The following is a 12072-nucleotide window of genomic DNA, read 5'->3' on the forward strand; positions in this document are numbered from 1 at the left end:
ACGGCAAAACAGATTCACGCTTCAATTGGAGAAAAAAAGAAAATTTCTATGCCTCGTCTGCATTCTACCACACGGTGTAGGAGCGCCGAGGATGTCGCACTGCCGTGCATCTCCGCCACGCCTGTTGTATCAACGTTGCAGACTCCTCTCGCAGGATTTGTTCACGCAAGTAGAGCCGCTCCGCCTCTGAGGTCCCCATCTCGTCCACAGCTGATGCGTTACCGTCGCCAAGAGAAAGGGCCCGAGTGGGCGACGGCGATCTGGCCGTCTTGTTCGGTGCATTCTTTTCTTCTTCTCCCGGTGAGAGTGGTGACAGCGTCGGCAGAGGCAGGGCCGCGCTGTCTGCTGTGGGTGTTGGCGCGGCTTCTTGTGCGTGCTGGCTTTCATCCTCATCCTGCCGCGCAAAAGCGTTCCTTTCGGTGTTCGCATCGCTTTCCAAGATGGCAGCGCAGCGCATATGAGGCGCCACAGCGTCCTCCGCGCAATCCAGTTTATATACTCTGTCTTCCCTTTCAACGAGTGCGCTGTTGGCTCCATTGTGGTCGGATGAATGCCGTTTCGACGACGGAAGACTGGGTACGTCGTTCTTTTCAGGGAACTGCACCGCTTCCTCCTTCTCTGGGCCTTCTTCACCCACTACGCCCGACGTGGGAGAAGACGACGTGGAGCGGGAGGACTGCGTGGACTCCGCCTTCCGCCCTTCAGCCGCATCCGTCTTCTGCATCACGGCGACCTCCGCCGTCACCACAGTGGGTGCGGCGGCATGAGCGGCGTTCTCCCCTGCCGCCTTCGCCGTTGCACACGCAGGTAGCACGTCCGCCTCCTTCACCGGCGCTGCAGGCGACGTCTTGATGAATGGTCGCGCAGGCGCGCGAAGCGGCGGGGCGTCCGCGTCGCCGATATCGATGCCGTGATTCGATATTAGCAGCTGCTGGAAGGACAGCAACTCCTCTGTCTTGTCGTCGTTGCTGTCTAATGGCGCGTCTGCGGTCACCTCGACGGCGGAAGCAATGGCAACCGGCGGATCGGTTGCCACAGCAACTGCTGCTGCGGACGCCGTCGTCGAGGCGACGGAGACGCCTGCCCGCGGGCCGGCCGCAGCGACCATGACATGGGCAGACGCCAACGGGCCAGTAATCTGCCTCAGCGGGGAGCGTAAACTGTGGAACAGGCCGTCTCCCACCTTCACCTCTCCACGCTCGTGCAAGCTGCGCCACAGGCTCGCCCGCAACTGAGAGATCTGGGTGGTGGTGGAGATGCTCGATCCGTTGCGACGACCCATGCATTCCACCTCGGGCGACACCTCGCAGTAGTAGGACTCGGTGAAGGAGAGCTGCGCGTCGAGGGAGCCCGTGGTGAGGGTGGGCGACAGGTGCACGAGTGATCGGCTTCCGTCTGCCTCCTCGACAGCGGGACTGAAGGTGACATTCGGGAGCACGGCCGGCGATGCGGCCAAGGTGGCAACTTCTGCGGAGCCGGCCGCCGGTGCCGCAGCAGTTGCATCGCGCGAGATACTGGGTTCGTTGTTCTCGCTGCGCGCAGATACGGTGAGTGGTGTCATATCCGACGTAGCCGACGTGGCAACGCGAGGAGGCGCAAATACGAAGATATGAACGCGGAGCGGAGTCGTTGTTGCGGCCGGCCGACGCACGTTTTGGGGAGTTTTTAGTACTTCTTCCGTCTGTGCGTCCTCATCACCTGTGGTGTTTCCGTTTTGTGCGTCATGCTGCCCCTTTCCGTCGAGGTGCGCGAAGTCGCGAGAGGCGTGGGATCCGCTGTCTCCGTTACGCGCGGAGGCCACCCGAAACACCATCTCCTCATTGCAGAAGGAGTGCCGTTTCTTCCGTGGCTCCACGCTCCGCTGCGCCGCAGCTGAGTCCTCGGTGCGGAGGGGGTCCTCAAAGCCCTCGACGGTGGGCGTTGGCGGCACCTCGACAAGAGATGTGGCGTCGTGGCCGTGATGGCCACGAGAGGCAGAAGAAAGGTGATTGTTATCGGTGAGGTGGTCGCCTCCATCCTCGTCGGGGATCTCTCGATCAGCGGAGAGGTGTGGGTTTGGAAGCTTCGACCGGCCGCTTTTGTTCTCCACGACTTCCGCCGAGGAGCAGGGGGAGAAGGAAGAGCTGGTAGGGAGGTGCACCGCCGCCGGGATGTCGTCGGAAAGAGCACGATTGAACGACCGCGGCTGCCTTTGGTGAGGGTCCGTGGTCGGAGGTGCTGCGTCCACGTTATTTAGGGAGGAAAGACGCTCTGGCTGCCCATGAGTTTCCGTCTCCTCTTCTCGTTCCGCAAGATCAGCCTTTCCAGGCACGGCCTCAGCATCTGTCTTTACCTCTGATGGAAGGGTCTGTAGCTCCTGGTGGGCATCTTCTTCGGAGTTGTCGGATGGTGACGCTACGCCGTCGTCGACTGCACTGGCCTTGTCACCGTTGGCAGCGTTGTTGTGAGGGTTGCTGTGGAAGTTTTTTTCATGCTCGTCGTTCAGCCCTGCATCCGTTTGGGGGGCATCACCTCGTCCTCTCGGCTCACGCCCACTCGCACCGTTGCCCATCGCAGTTGCCTCTCCGTGGAGAATGTCCTCGTCGCGTTGGGCGGCGGTCTGGCTCGAATGCTGGGAGGTCTCTTGCTCCTCCTCCTCGCGTGCGGCATTCGCAGAAGTTGCGTCCTCGCACCGGGGCGTTGCTTCTTCGCGTTCTGTGTTGTTGTCGTGCTGACTCACCTCCTCCTTCTTCTCCGACATGACCTCACGGAGTCGGTGGCGGTCCGCTGCGTCCTCTAGATCCTTGCTGGTGTCTTCGACGTGTTCTGGAACCCCTGCGGACGGCGGTTTTGTCGGTTCTTCTTCAGCAGGAGCCTCCACTACGGGCAAGGCCGCAGCGGCCGCGGCAAACACCTCGTGTTCAGCGATGGGAGAATTTACCGAAGAAGCTGAGGACGTAGCGGATCCGCGCTGGTCGGAGGAGGAGGAGGAACCGGACAGCGCGGTGTTTGTTCTGCCGTCGTCATCGTCCTCGTCCTCGTCGTTTCCCGACTCCGCCAGCGCCTCCGCCGAAAGGAAGCTCCGCCGATCCAGACTACTCGCGTTGCCCGAGTCTTTCGGCACAAGAGGAGAGCAGTCGGCCAAATTTGTCACGGAGCTGACGTGTTGCTTCAGCACAGGGCCTGTATTACGCCTTGAGGAGGCGTCTGCTGACTCTTCCGCCGCACGCGGGTCTGCGAGCTCGCCCTCTTCACGATGATGAACGTTGCTGGCCATGTCAGCTCTGAAGTCAGGCCGCGGTGGCAGAGCTTGAGACAAAATGTGGCTCTCCTGTCCTCTCTCCGGCGGTGCACAATCGGGTCGTTCCTCGTGAGCACTGCGTATGTCATCGGCATCAGCATCGTCTACAGGCGCTCCTTGGCTTGCAGCCACCTCCGCACTATTACAGGTCGCTCTCGCATTGCCTCCTTTGCCCTCCTCTTCCTCTTCCTCCCCGTCAGCCTCAGCTTCAGGCTCCGTCCTTCGTACTTCCTGTGAGGCATCTTCAGCGTTGCCGCTGTGATCACTCGCACCGTTTTGGCCCACCGACGCATCCGGCCGCCGCGTCGCCGCCATCGCTTCCGTCGGGTTGGAATGCGCGGAATAATCATCCACCGCCGCAGCTGCAGCACGGGCAGCTTCCGTGATGAAACCTGCCTCTTCCAGGTGTTTCGCGGTGACGCAAGATCGCAAAAAGGCCTGCAAGACGGTTACACACCACGTCAGATCGCCACATGGACGAGGCGTCGGGTGAGACGCTTCCGCCAGCGCAGCAGCCGCCTCAGAGGAGGAGGAGGTGGTGCTCACCTCGTCCCCATCATCATTGTCGTTATCCGCTGCCTCTTCATCCCCGTCGTTTTTCTCACCCACGCCCGCAAACGAACTCTGTTCTTCGTCGTCGTCCTCAGCTCCCTCTGCGCTGCTTGCCGCATCATCGCCTCCCGCCTCGTTTTCATCCATTTCAATCTCCAGCGGTGCTCCATCTTGCGACAGCTGCAGTGTGAGCGAGCGAACGGGGGGAGTCGTCACTTCCTCGGCATCCGCGTCAAACAGTAAGCTGCGCATCACGCTTTCCTGGTGTGAAGACACCGCAGCAGCTGTAGAGGCCGCACTGTCTGCCGGCCCTCCACTCACCCGCCTCTGCGGTGGTCTCTCCCGCCGCTGCTGCTGCTGGGCTGGCCACTGTACTTGGTGGGGCATCTCCTCTGGCAGTGGCTGCACGGCACGTCGGGTGTCCGTCGCCGACGCGGCAGCAACGACGGTGTCGAATTCGTTGTCCATCGCACGCACAGAAATGACGGTGGCGACGCAGTCGGGGCTGCGGCGGGCAGCAGACTCTGTGCCAGCGCTCCACCGACGATTGGCGCCGCTGGTGAGGCGGGAGGTCGGACGACGCTCCGGCGGTGGCGCCGGGACGTGAGTCGAGGAATTCCACTCCGGTCGACCGTGCTGCGTGGGCGGCCGCAGCGGGGGATGGTGAGCCGAGTACGGCGCAGCACCGGTGGCCCCTTTCCCACCCCGGACGGGCTCTCCTCCAGCACTACTGCGGCGTGAGGAGGAAGGCGGAGAAGGGGGAGGCATGTACGCGGAGTACAAGGCCGCGTTGGCGCTGTTCGGGCGAGTGCAGCGTGGCCCTGCGGCGTTTGTCGGAACGGCAGCCGACGCGGCAGAAAAGCGGCGTGGCGGAGAATGAGGAGACGAGCATGGAGGGGGGCGTTCCCCGCGTGCGCCGAGCACCTCAACAGCGGGCGGCAAGACAGAGGTCACGACGGTGCTATGCAGCTGCGTTGGTGTCCCACGCCAGTTGTGCGCTCCCGCTGGAGACGCATGAGGCCGACCAGAATCCCGCCGCTGCTGCTGAGGTGCCTGTTGGGGTTTACTGGAAGTGTGGTGGGTGGGTGTCGGGCACGTGTGGGATGACATCGTCGCCCTCGCGTCGCTCCCGACATGACCTCTGTTGACGGGACGCCGGTACAGCTCCAACTCCACCTCTTCACGTCTCCACTTTCGCTTTGTCTTAGTCGCGTGCTCCTTCAGTTTTTGTGCTCGCCGCTGCTCCTCCGGCGCACGGTTGGGCACCGACACCAGCCAAGAATGCGCCTGCTCGTACTGCTGGGAAGAAGCCCTGTACTGGCCCATTTCGTCCAGCCACTCCGCATGCGACTGTTTCACGCACGACATAAAGCAGACGCCTTCCCGCCACCGCACCCACAACTGCAGCAGCTCACGCTCACGCGCTGCGTCGCGCTGCGGCTCAGAAGTTGCCGTGGTGCGTGCAGGGCCCGTCGAGGTGCTCCTGCGCATGTCAGTGAAACGATGCCCTTTCACGGATTGTGCCGCCGTCCCTTTCCGTCGCGACACGTCCACTGACGAGACACTCAGGCCCGCCAAAAACACCTCCGCCTCCGTCTCCATCGCAGCAGGTGTGTCCTTCGCCAGGTCAGCCACCGTGAAGGCCCCATCCTGTGCCAATTGCCGTCGCCTCTGCGTGGCGGCGTCCTTGGCGGCAAAAACCTGCCGCTCCACCGCCTCCTCCGCCAACTCCACGTACTGCAGCGCCTTGGGCAAGTCGCGCAGTTCGTGCTGCGTCTGCGCCATGTTGAAGTACGTAATCCCGATCCCCGGCGCGTGCAGCTCCTCCTCGAGCAGCGCCGCACGGGCAAAGCGCGACGCTGCGCTGGCGTACTCGCTCATTTTAAAGTGGTAAATGCCGAGGTTGTGCTCCACCGCCGCGGCTGCCTTCAGTCGCGCCGGCTCCTGAGAGGGGGAGAAGTAAGGAACGTTGATGCTGCGAGCTTGGTCTTTGTGATTGCTGCCGCTGGCCAGTCCATTGCTCGAGCCCAGACGTCCGCTGTTCAACGCACCATTCATCGCCTCTTCCGAGATCGACCCCGATCGCGAGCCACCACTTTCAGTCCAGCGCGGTATCGCTGCGTTTTTGGTGCTGCTGACGAGGGCAGCTCTCAACTCCACGGGGTCTGGCAAGTAGCGGAACACGCGACCGGCGTTTCTGCGCAGAAGCCCATCCGCACGTTTCAGCAAATTCAAGGCAGCAGAAAACTGCTTCTCATTCATCCACTGCAGTGCGTGACGATTCGTCAGCTCCACGTAGCTCAGCGTGCAGGACACGGTCTCGTCCTCGCCGACCTCCAGCTGCCGCACGAGCGCGTCGCGGTACTCGTCCATTTCCGTCACCTCCTGTTCTCTTTCGCCGCCAGTTTCGTGCAACGGAGCTTGGGAGAAGTCACCCGCTACGTCAATATCGTCCTGCACCGCCTGGGTGACCACCAGTTGTGCATCCAGAACCATTATGCGTCGCATAAGCTCAAACACCAGCTCAAGCTTCGCGTCGAGCCGCCGCGCAAGCTGCTCGGATTGTGTTTCGAAATCCTGTTGGGTACGCGCCTGTCGCACCTCTTCACGAAGTCGACTGCGATTATGCTCCCCACTTGGAAGTTTAGAATTCGATAACGACGCATTGAATCCCTGCGGCTGGCCGATGGCCATCGCCCGCACGAGACGATCATCCGACATCCTTGGTGAGCGAGGTGGATTGGACCGCTGCTTTGACGGCGCAGGTCGCACAACGGCCTTGCCACGGAACTCTCTTGAAGCGCTATTCACTGCGCCGCTGGATGCGTTCGAGACGGATGCTTGTCGTGGAGGGGGCTTATGTGGGGTCTGATACCTTACATTGTCGTCGACGCTCACCGCATCGCGGGACAAGGAGAGCGAAGGTGGGAAGCGCGGCCAGACGGCGGCGGAGTGCATAGAAGGGTCGGCGCCGCTGCCGCCTCCACTCTGGCTGGGGCGCGGCGTCGGCGACGGCGGCGGGAGACCGGCGCTGCTGCCGTTGTGGCTGCGCGCTCGCTGAAAGTGATCGGGAGAACTCGGATTGGAGACGTGCGGGGAATGCAGCGGCAGAGGGAGCGCGAACGCGGTGTCGGTAGCGGCGTTCACGGTGCTTTTGTTGCTGCTGCAGAGGCTGATTCTCTGCTTCTTGTCGTTGCTCTCGCCAGGTGTCGCTCCGGATGCGGCTTGCTGAAGCAGCGCCTGTAGATTGAAGCGCAGCGCGGCGACGTCACCTCCTGGGCCGTGCAGGGGGGCGGATGAAGATGTGTTGTCCAGCAGAACAGCCTTGCTTCGCGTCGCGGCCGAGACCGAAGGTGCAGTCAGGGACGACGAGGAGGCGGCTGACAGTAGCGACGCCGCACTGCTTAAATTTCCGATCCGCGGCCACTCGGTATCCTGTCCTGCGCGGTGCACCGTCACCTGCGTAGCCGGTATGGGTGTGATCGGCACCCCATCCATCCACCGTTTTGTTTCACTCGTCTTTGAGAGGGGAGTTGCTTCTTGGGCGATGCTGCGGAGAGCATCCGCCTGACTGCGGGCGCTTGTGTCGCGAGGGGGGCTGCGGTTTGTGCCTCGGATGGGCTGGTCATAACGATACGGTACTCCACGCTCGTCACGGTTATGGGGCGGAGACACTCCACCTTCCCCATGCGGAGGCGACGAGCCTTTGGTTGGCGCGTCGCAGTCAAACTCATCCGTTCGGTCCATCATGGATAAATAGGAGGAGGCGGCGGTGAATGGGGAAGGGGAGAAGGCGTAGCAGCCGTCTGCTGCGTGCACCGGCGATCGCCCAGGCGTGTCCGTCACGGCACGAACGGGCGAGGTGGAAAGCATTGCCGTTGACTTGCTGAAAGCGAACAGTTCGGAGAGAACCCGAAATGCTTAGGAGTGATCAGAAAACGGTCTCACGGTAGTTGCAAGTGCAGCACCCGCTATTCGTTGTATTCAAAAGGCGCTACAGTACAAAAACACCTTGGGAGACGAGTGAAGAAAACAAACGAAAACTCAAGAGAGCCGATCTAAAACGTCTACATAAAAAAAGGAAAGAAGGGGAGACCTACGAGTTGCCGACGCAGCAAACAGCAGAGTACTCAAGAAAAGATCGAGACCGTATACGATGACTTCTAGGGCGTATCGTCTCTCTGCCTCCGAGGGATAATCAAGAAAAAAAAGCCGACGAAGAAAGAAGAGAACAGAAAAGAATTTAAACTTTCAGTGGTTCTGGGTGTGTGTGTTTGTGTATGTACGTGTGTGCATGCGCTTGTTCGGGGGAGATTTCTTCAGACAGCACCGCAACGATACCCAACTGCTAAGACCAGACGAACCGATGTGTCCGCCCTTATACTTACAATTACACTCACTCCGATCGAAGCACAAGTAAAACAACAAAAAAGGAATACACATACATATGTGTATATACTCCCTTTACAGAAAGCGGTGCATGCACCTGTCGTACGAAAGGTGCGCTGATGTAGCGAGTCACTCTGCCCTCCAGTATGAATCCGTGTTCACCTCACGACGCAGAAGACGGGAGAAACGCAAACACAAGAGAAAAAAGAGGGGTAAGAAAAGGTGTGAGTTCAACGCAGAAGGAGAGCACCGTGCGTTTCAACAGCAATGGAACTCGTTACAATTTCCAAGAGGAACGGAAAAGGTGACAGCACGCTTTTTACGCATCATCATACCTGCTCCGGTTTTCGCCTGAAGGTGTTGCAGGGGGGAGGAGGTTTTTCAGAACGGCTAAAACGTGCAAGCACCTGTTACTAGCATTAACAGTATCATGCACAGCAAAAAAAAAATAAGAGAAGACACTGTCCACAGTTGTTTTTTGTTTTTCTTCTTTTACAGCGGTGCGCCATCTGCACGTTCCTCCGAGGTGCTGGTGAAGTACGAGAAAGCGATACAATTCTCTTTTCCCTTCCTCTCCTTGCAACCCCACGCTCGTACAACGTGGGTATGTCGAAGCAGAAAGTACTCGTAAGTGTTGAGTGTGGTGACTACCAGACGCTCACAAGAAACAAAAAAAAATGCCACAACTTCATTGGCCATCTCTATTCATGTACTTCTTTTGCTCCCCTCTCATTCAAAAGAGCAGAGAGTGCTGCCTTGTAGCTCCACGGCAGAGCCCCAGTTGACGGCTCAGGAACCTCATCATCAGTCGTATTCTCGCCAGCGCCGGAATGCCGCCTCACGAGAACACCACGCAGCTCTTCGTCGAGATACTTCAACAGCTTCTGCTCCGTAGGTCGGAGAGAGTAGCCGTTGTCAGCCATCAACGCAAGTCGGCGAGGAAGAAGAGACATGCCCAGCTGCTCTGACAGAGCTCGTGCAGCCGCCTGTACGGTAGGCACCAGCAACGCAACTTGAAGGGCAGCGTTTGCACCGTCGCCGCTGCCTAAAAGCAGACTGTCTCCCGTTCCCTTGATGAAGTCCGCTGCCGTGGCGTGACTCAAAAGTTGACTCAAGTGATGCACCGCCTGCAACACAAAAAATACCTCTCGCTCCCACTCCGCACGCGTCGCCGCTGCACGCAGTCGCCCTCTCTCGTCACTGCGGTCTTCGTCAGCGTCAGGCGTCGCTGGTTCTCGTTCCTTCGCCGCACCGCTTGCTGCACGCGGGGTAGCGCTGTGAAAGGAGGGCGCGCGCAGACGGCGTTGCTGCGCTGCGTCGGTGCGCCACTGCACAAGCACGCGCAACAGCAACGTGTTCACCAGTCGCACCCCGTCTGTCGTCACAAGCAGTGGGAACGCCGCTTCCGTTGGTGGGTTGCACGTGTGCGCGGGCGGCAGGTCCAAGGAGCAGAGGGGAATGTTCAGCAGAGCCCGATAGAGCTGCACCGGGCGACGTATCGCCGTTTGGGGGGCGGAAAGGTACTGTAAGAAGGTTTCATTGCGGGTCGACTTCTTTGATGTACGTGACAGGTACGGCGGGGGTGATGACATCGAATGGGTAACCACCTCGTTTTCTACGGATCGGCGGGCCATATCGGTTTCCTGTTCGTCGGTCGCAAGACCATTGAGGAAGCGCCGCAGGAAGCACGCGAGATGAAAGGACAGGCGTCGCCGCGAGTCAAACGTCGGTGAAGGACTGCCCGCCGGTACTCGCGCTTGAGACGTTAGAGACACGTTGGAAGACACCGCAGGCACTTCGAAAGGAAGGACGTTTCCCAGCTTCAACGCGGCGTCGCTTTGCTCAACGCGCGCCACCAAGGCGCACGTCTCCGTCAGACTCGCATTCTCAGATGCCCTCGTCACGTCTTGTTTCGCAGGTATGCTTCCCAGACCAGGCATGAAAAGATGGTGCAGCAGCGCCCACGCGGTCACCTCGAAGCCGGCATCCGTCGCGAAGAGCGGGAGGAGAGAGGTGAAGGCGTGGCGCGCCGAACCCCAGTTCACGTCGTGCATCTCGCCTCCAAACACCACCACCTCATGCTGTCGAATGAGATCGCCATCCCGCGTGCGCGCAGCGCAACCGTGTGTCTTACAACTATGGGCAGATTCTGCACATCGTGCCAGCTGGGAGGAGAGCAGCGAGAGCCACAACATGGGCAGCAGCTGCAGGCGTCGCTGCTGCAATCGCGGGGGAACACGCGTCGCTGCCTCTGCGCCTGCACGATCGAAGAAACGCCGGTAGAGCTGTTCATCCGCACCAAAGAACCACGCCGCCACCGACGCCGGCGCTCGCTGGCCCGATTTCAGGAGAATTAGCTCGTGCCACAGCACGTGATCGATGCGCGCGCGAGTGAGTTCGCAGAGCAGCGCGGCATGCGTCTGAAGAAGACGTTCGTATGGGCGCTGCGTCCTTTGGATGCTCTGCAAAGGGCTGGTGTGCTCCAGCAGTCCCCAGCGCTGCACTGCGGCTGCGAAGTGCACAATGGACCAATGTAACGAGTGAAGGTGACGGTGTTGGAGAAGCGGCGCGGCGTACCTCTTTTCAACGGCTGTCGTCGCAGCCGCCGGTTTTGTCTCACCCGCGAGAGTTTCGTCCTCTTTCTTTGGCCTTGGAACACGTGTGGGTGAAGATCTGCGTTGCACTGAGCTGGGAAATGCATGGTCTTCTCTGGTGCAGTGTCGTGCTGGAACAGCACGACAGTGTTTGGAGGCGCCCTGCAAGCGCGCCGTTGTCGTAGAGTCCTGTGCAAGAAAGACGGTGGCAGAAAAGCACAGCTCAATCAGTGGCTCCACGTGCGTATCGGAGACGGTGAAGAGACCGCCAAGATGCAGCAGCACCGTCGCGGCGAAAAGAAGTCCCGTTAACGTATCGACGTCGTGTGAGGGGAGGTTCGGTGACGAAACGGCGGCCGAAGTGTTTTGAAGCAGTCTCCTCTTTCCGTTTTTGCCCTCAGCATGTCTTGGTATAGCATCACCACGATGGATTTCCGCTGATGACTGTTGCAGCTGAAAAAGATGCCGGCGCAGTTGCTTGAAAGCAATCAAAACGTGGTGTGCATGATATTTGGTGAACTTGGATACCTCGTTTCGCACACGCTCCTCGTGACCTCTGACCTCAGGCAATGGCGAGGAAGAGGCGTCAATGGTGTCTGCCGCAACGTTGAATGTGCCTTTCCGATTGACACCACGTTGTGTGTCGTGCGTCGCGAGCCATTCATGCAGCTCCGCTTGGCCCTCCGCCTGCAAGTAAAACCGTTGCCCCTGCTGTACGTAACGCAGGGCACGGCCCACTGGAAACTCGTAACTCGGTGCTTGCGATGATGCATCCGAGGCCCTTGTGCGGTCGCCACTTGTGCTGCTCTTCGTCTGATGCTCCTTCCTCACAACGCCGCCTCGTCGACGCCCAACAACATCATGATGCGACTTGCCCGAGGTCGTTAGCGGCGTTGCCGTTCCTGCACTCCATGACGCGACGGATTGCGAGGCAGGTGCCTTGTCAGAACCCGGCGATAAAGACTCAGAAAACTGACCCCATAAGAGAGAGAAAAAGGTTCGCCTTTGCACGATAGTGGCATTAAAGGCCCCACGTGTGGCAGCGGAAGGCGTTGGTCTCTGAAAGGCTCCCAACGATGCAGCGGATGCTATGCCTCGTCCCAATATGGCGAGGCTACCGTGCTTCATTCCATTGTGGCTGATGGTTTTTTGTTGTTGTTGCTGTTTGTATGGTTCCGTGTCTCGTACGAACGTGCTGTTTGAAGGATGAAAGACGAATGAGTAGAGACGTGAAGACGTAAAGAGGGCTTAAAACCC

At 59.7% G+C, this 12072-nt stretch overlaps 2 protein-coding genes across 2 annotated transcripts; both read right to left on the reverse strand.

Moving 5' to 3' along the window:
- Positions 1-64: 64 nt before the first annotated feature.
- Positions 65-7582, reverse strand: ABB37_01305 (hypothetical protein; the record flags this gene model as incomplete). Its single annotated transcript, XM_015797752.1, has 1 exon — positions 65-7582. The coding sequence occupies one exon, from the start codon at positions 7580-7582 to the stop codon at positions 65-67; it is 7518 nt and encodes a 2505-aa protein (XP_015663272.1).
- Positions 7583-8922: 1340 nt separating this feature from the next.
- ABB37_01306 (hypothetical protein) lies at positions 8923-12011 on the reverse strand (the record flags this gene model as incomplete). The annotated part of the gene is made up of 1 exon (XM_015797753.1): positions 8923-12011. Exon 1 carries the CDS (start codon positions 11941-11943, stop codon positions 8923-8925), a length of 3021 nt encoding a protein of 1006 aa, XP_015663273.1. The 5' UTR covers positions 11944-12011.
- Positions 12012-12072: the final 61 nt, after the last annotated feature.

The sequence above is a fragment of the Leptomonas pyrrhocoris genome (genome assembly GCF_001293395.1).
Source record: "Leptomonas pyrrhocoris isolate H10 chromosome Unknown, whole genome shotgun sequence".
Lineage (NCBI taxonomy): Eukaryota > Euglenozoa > Kinetoplastea > Trypanosomatida > Trypanosomatidae > Leptomonas > Leptomonas pyrrhocoris.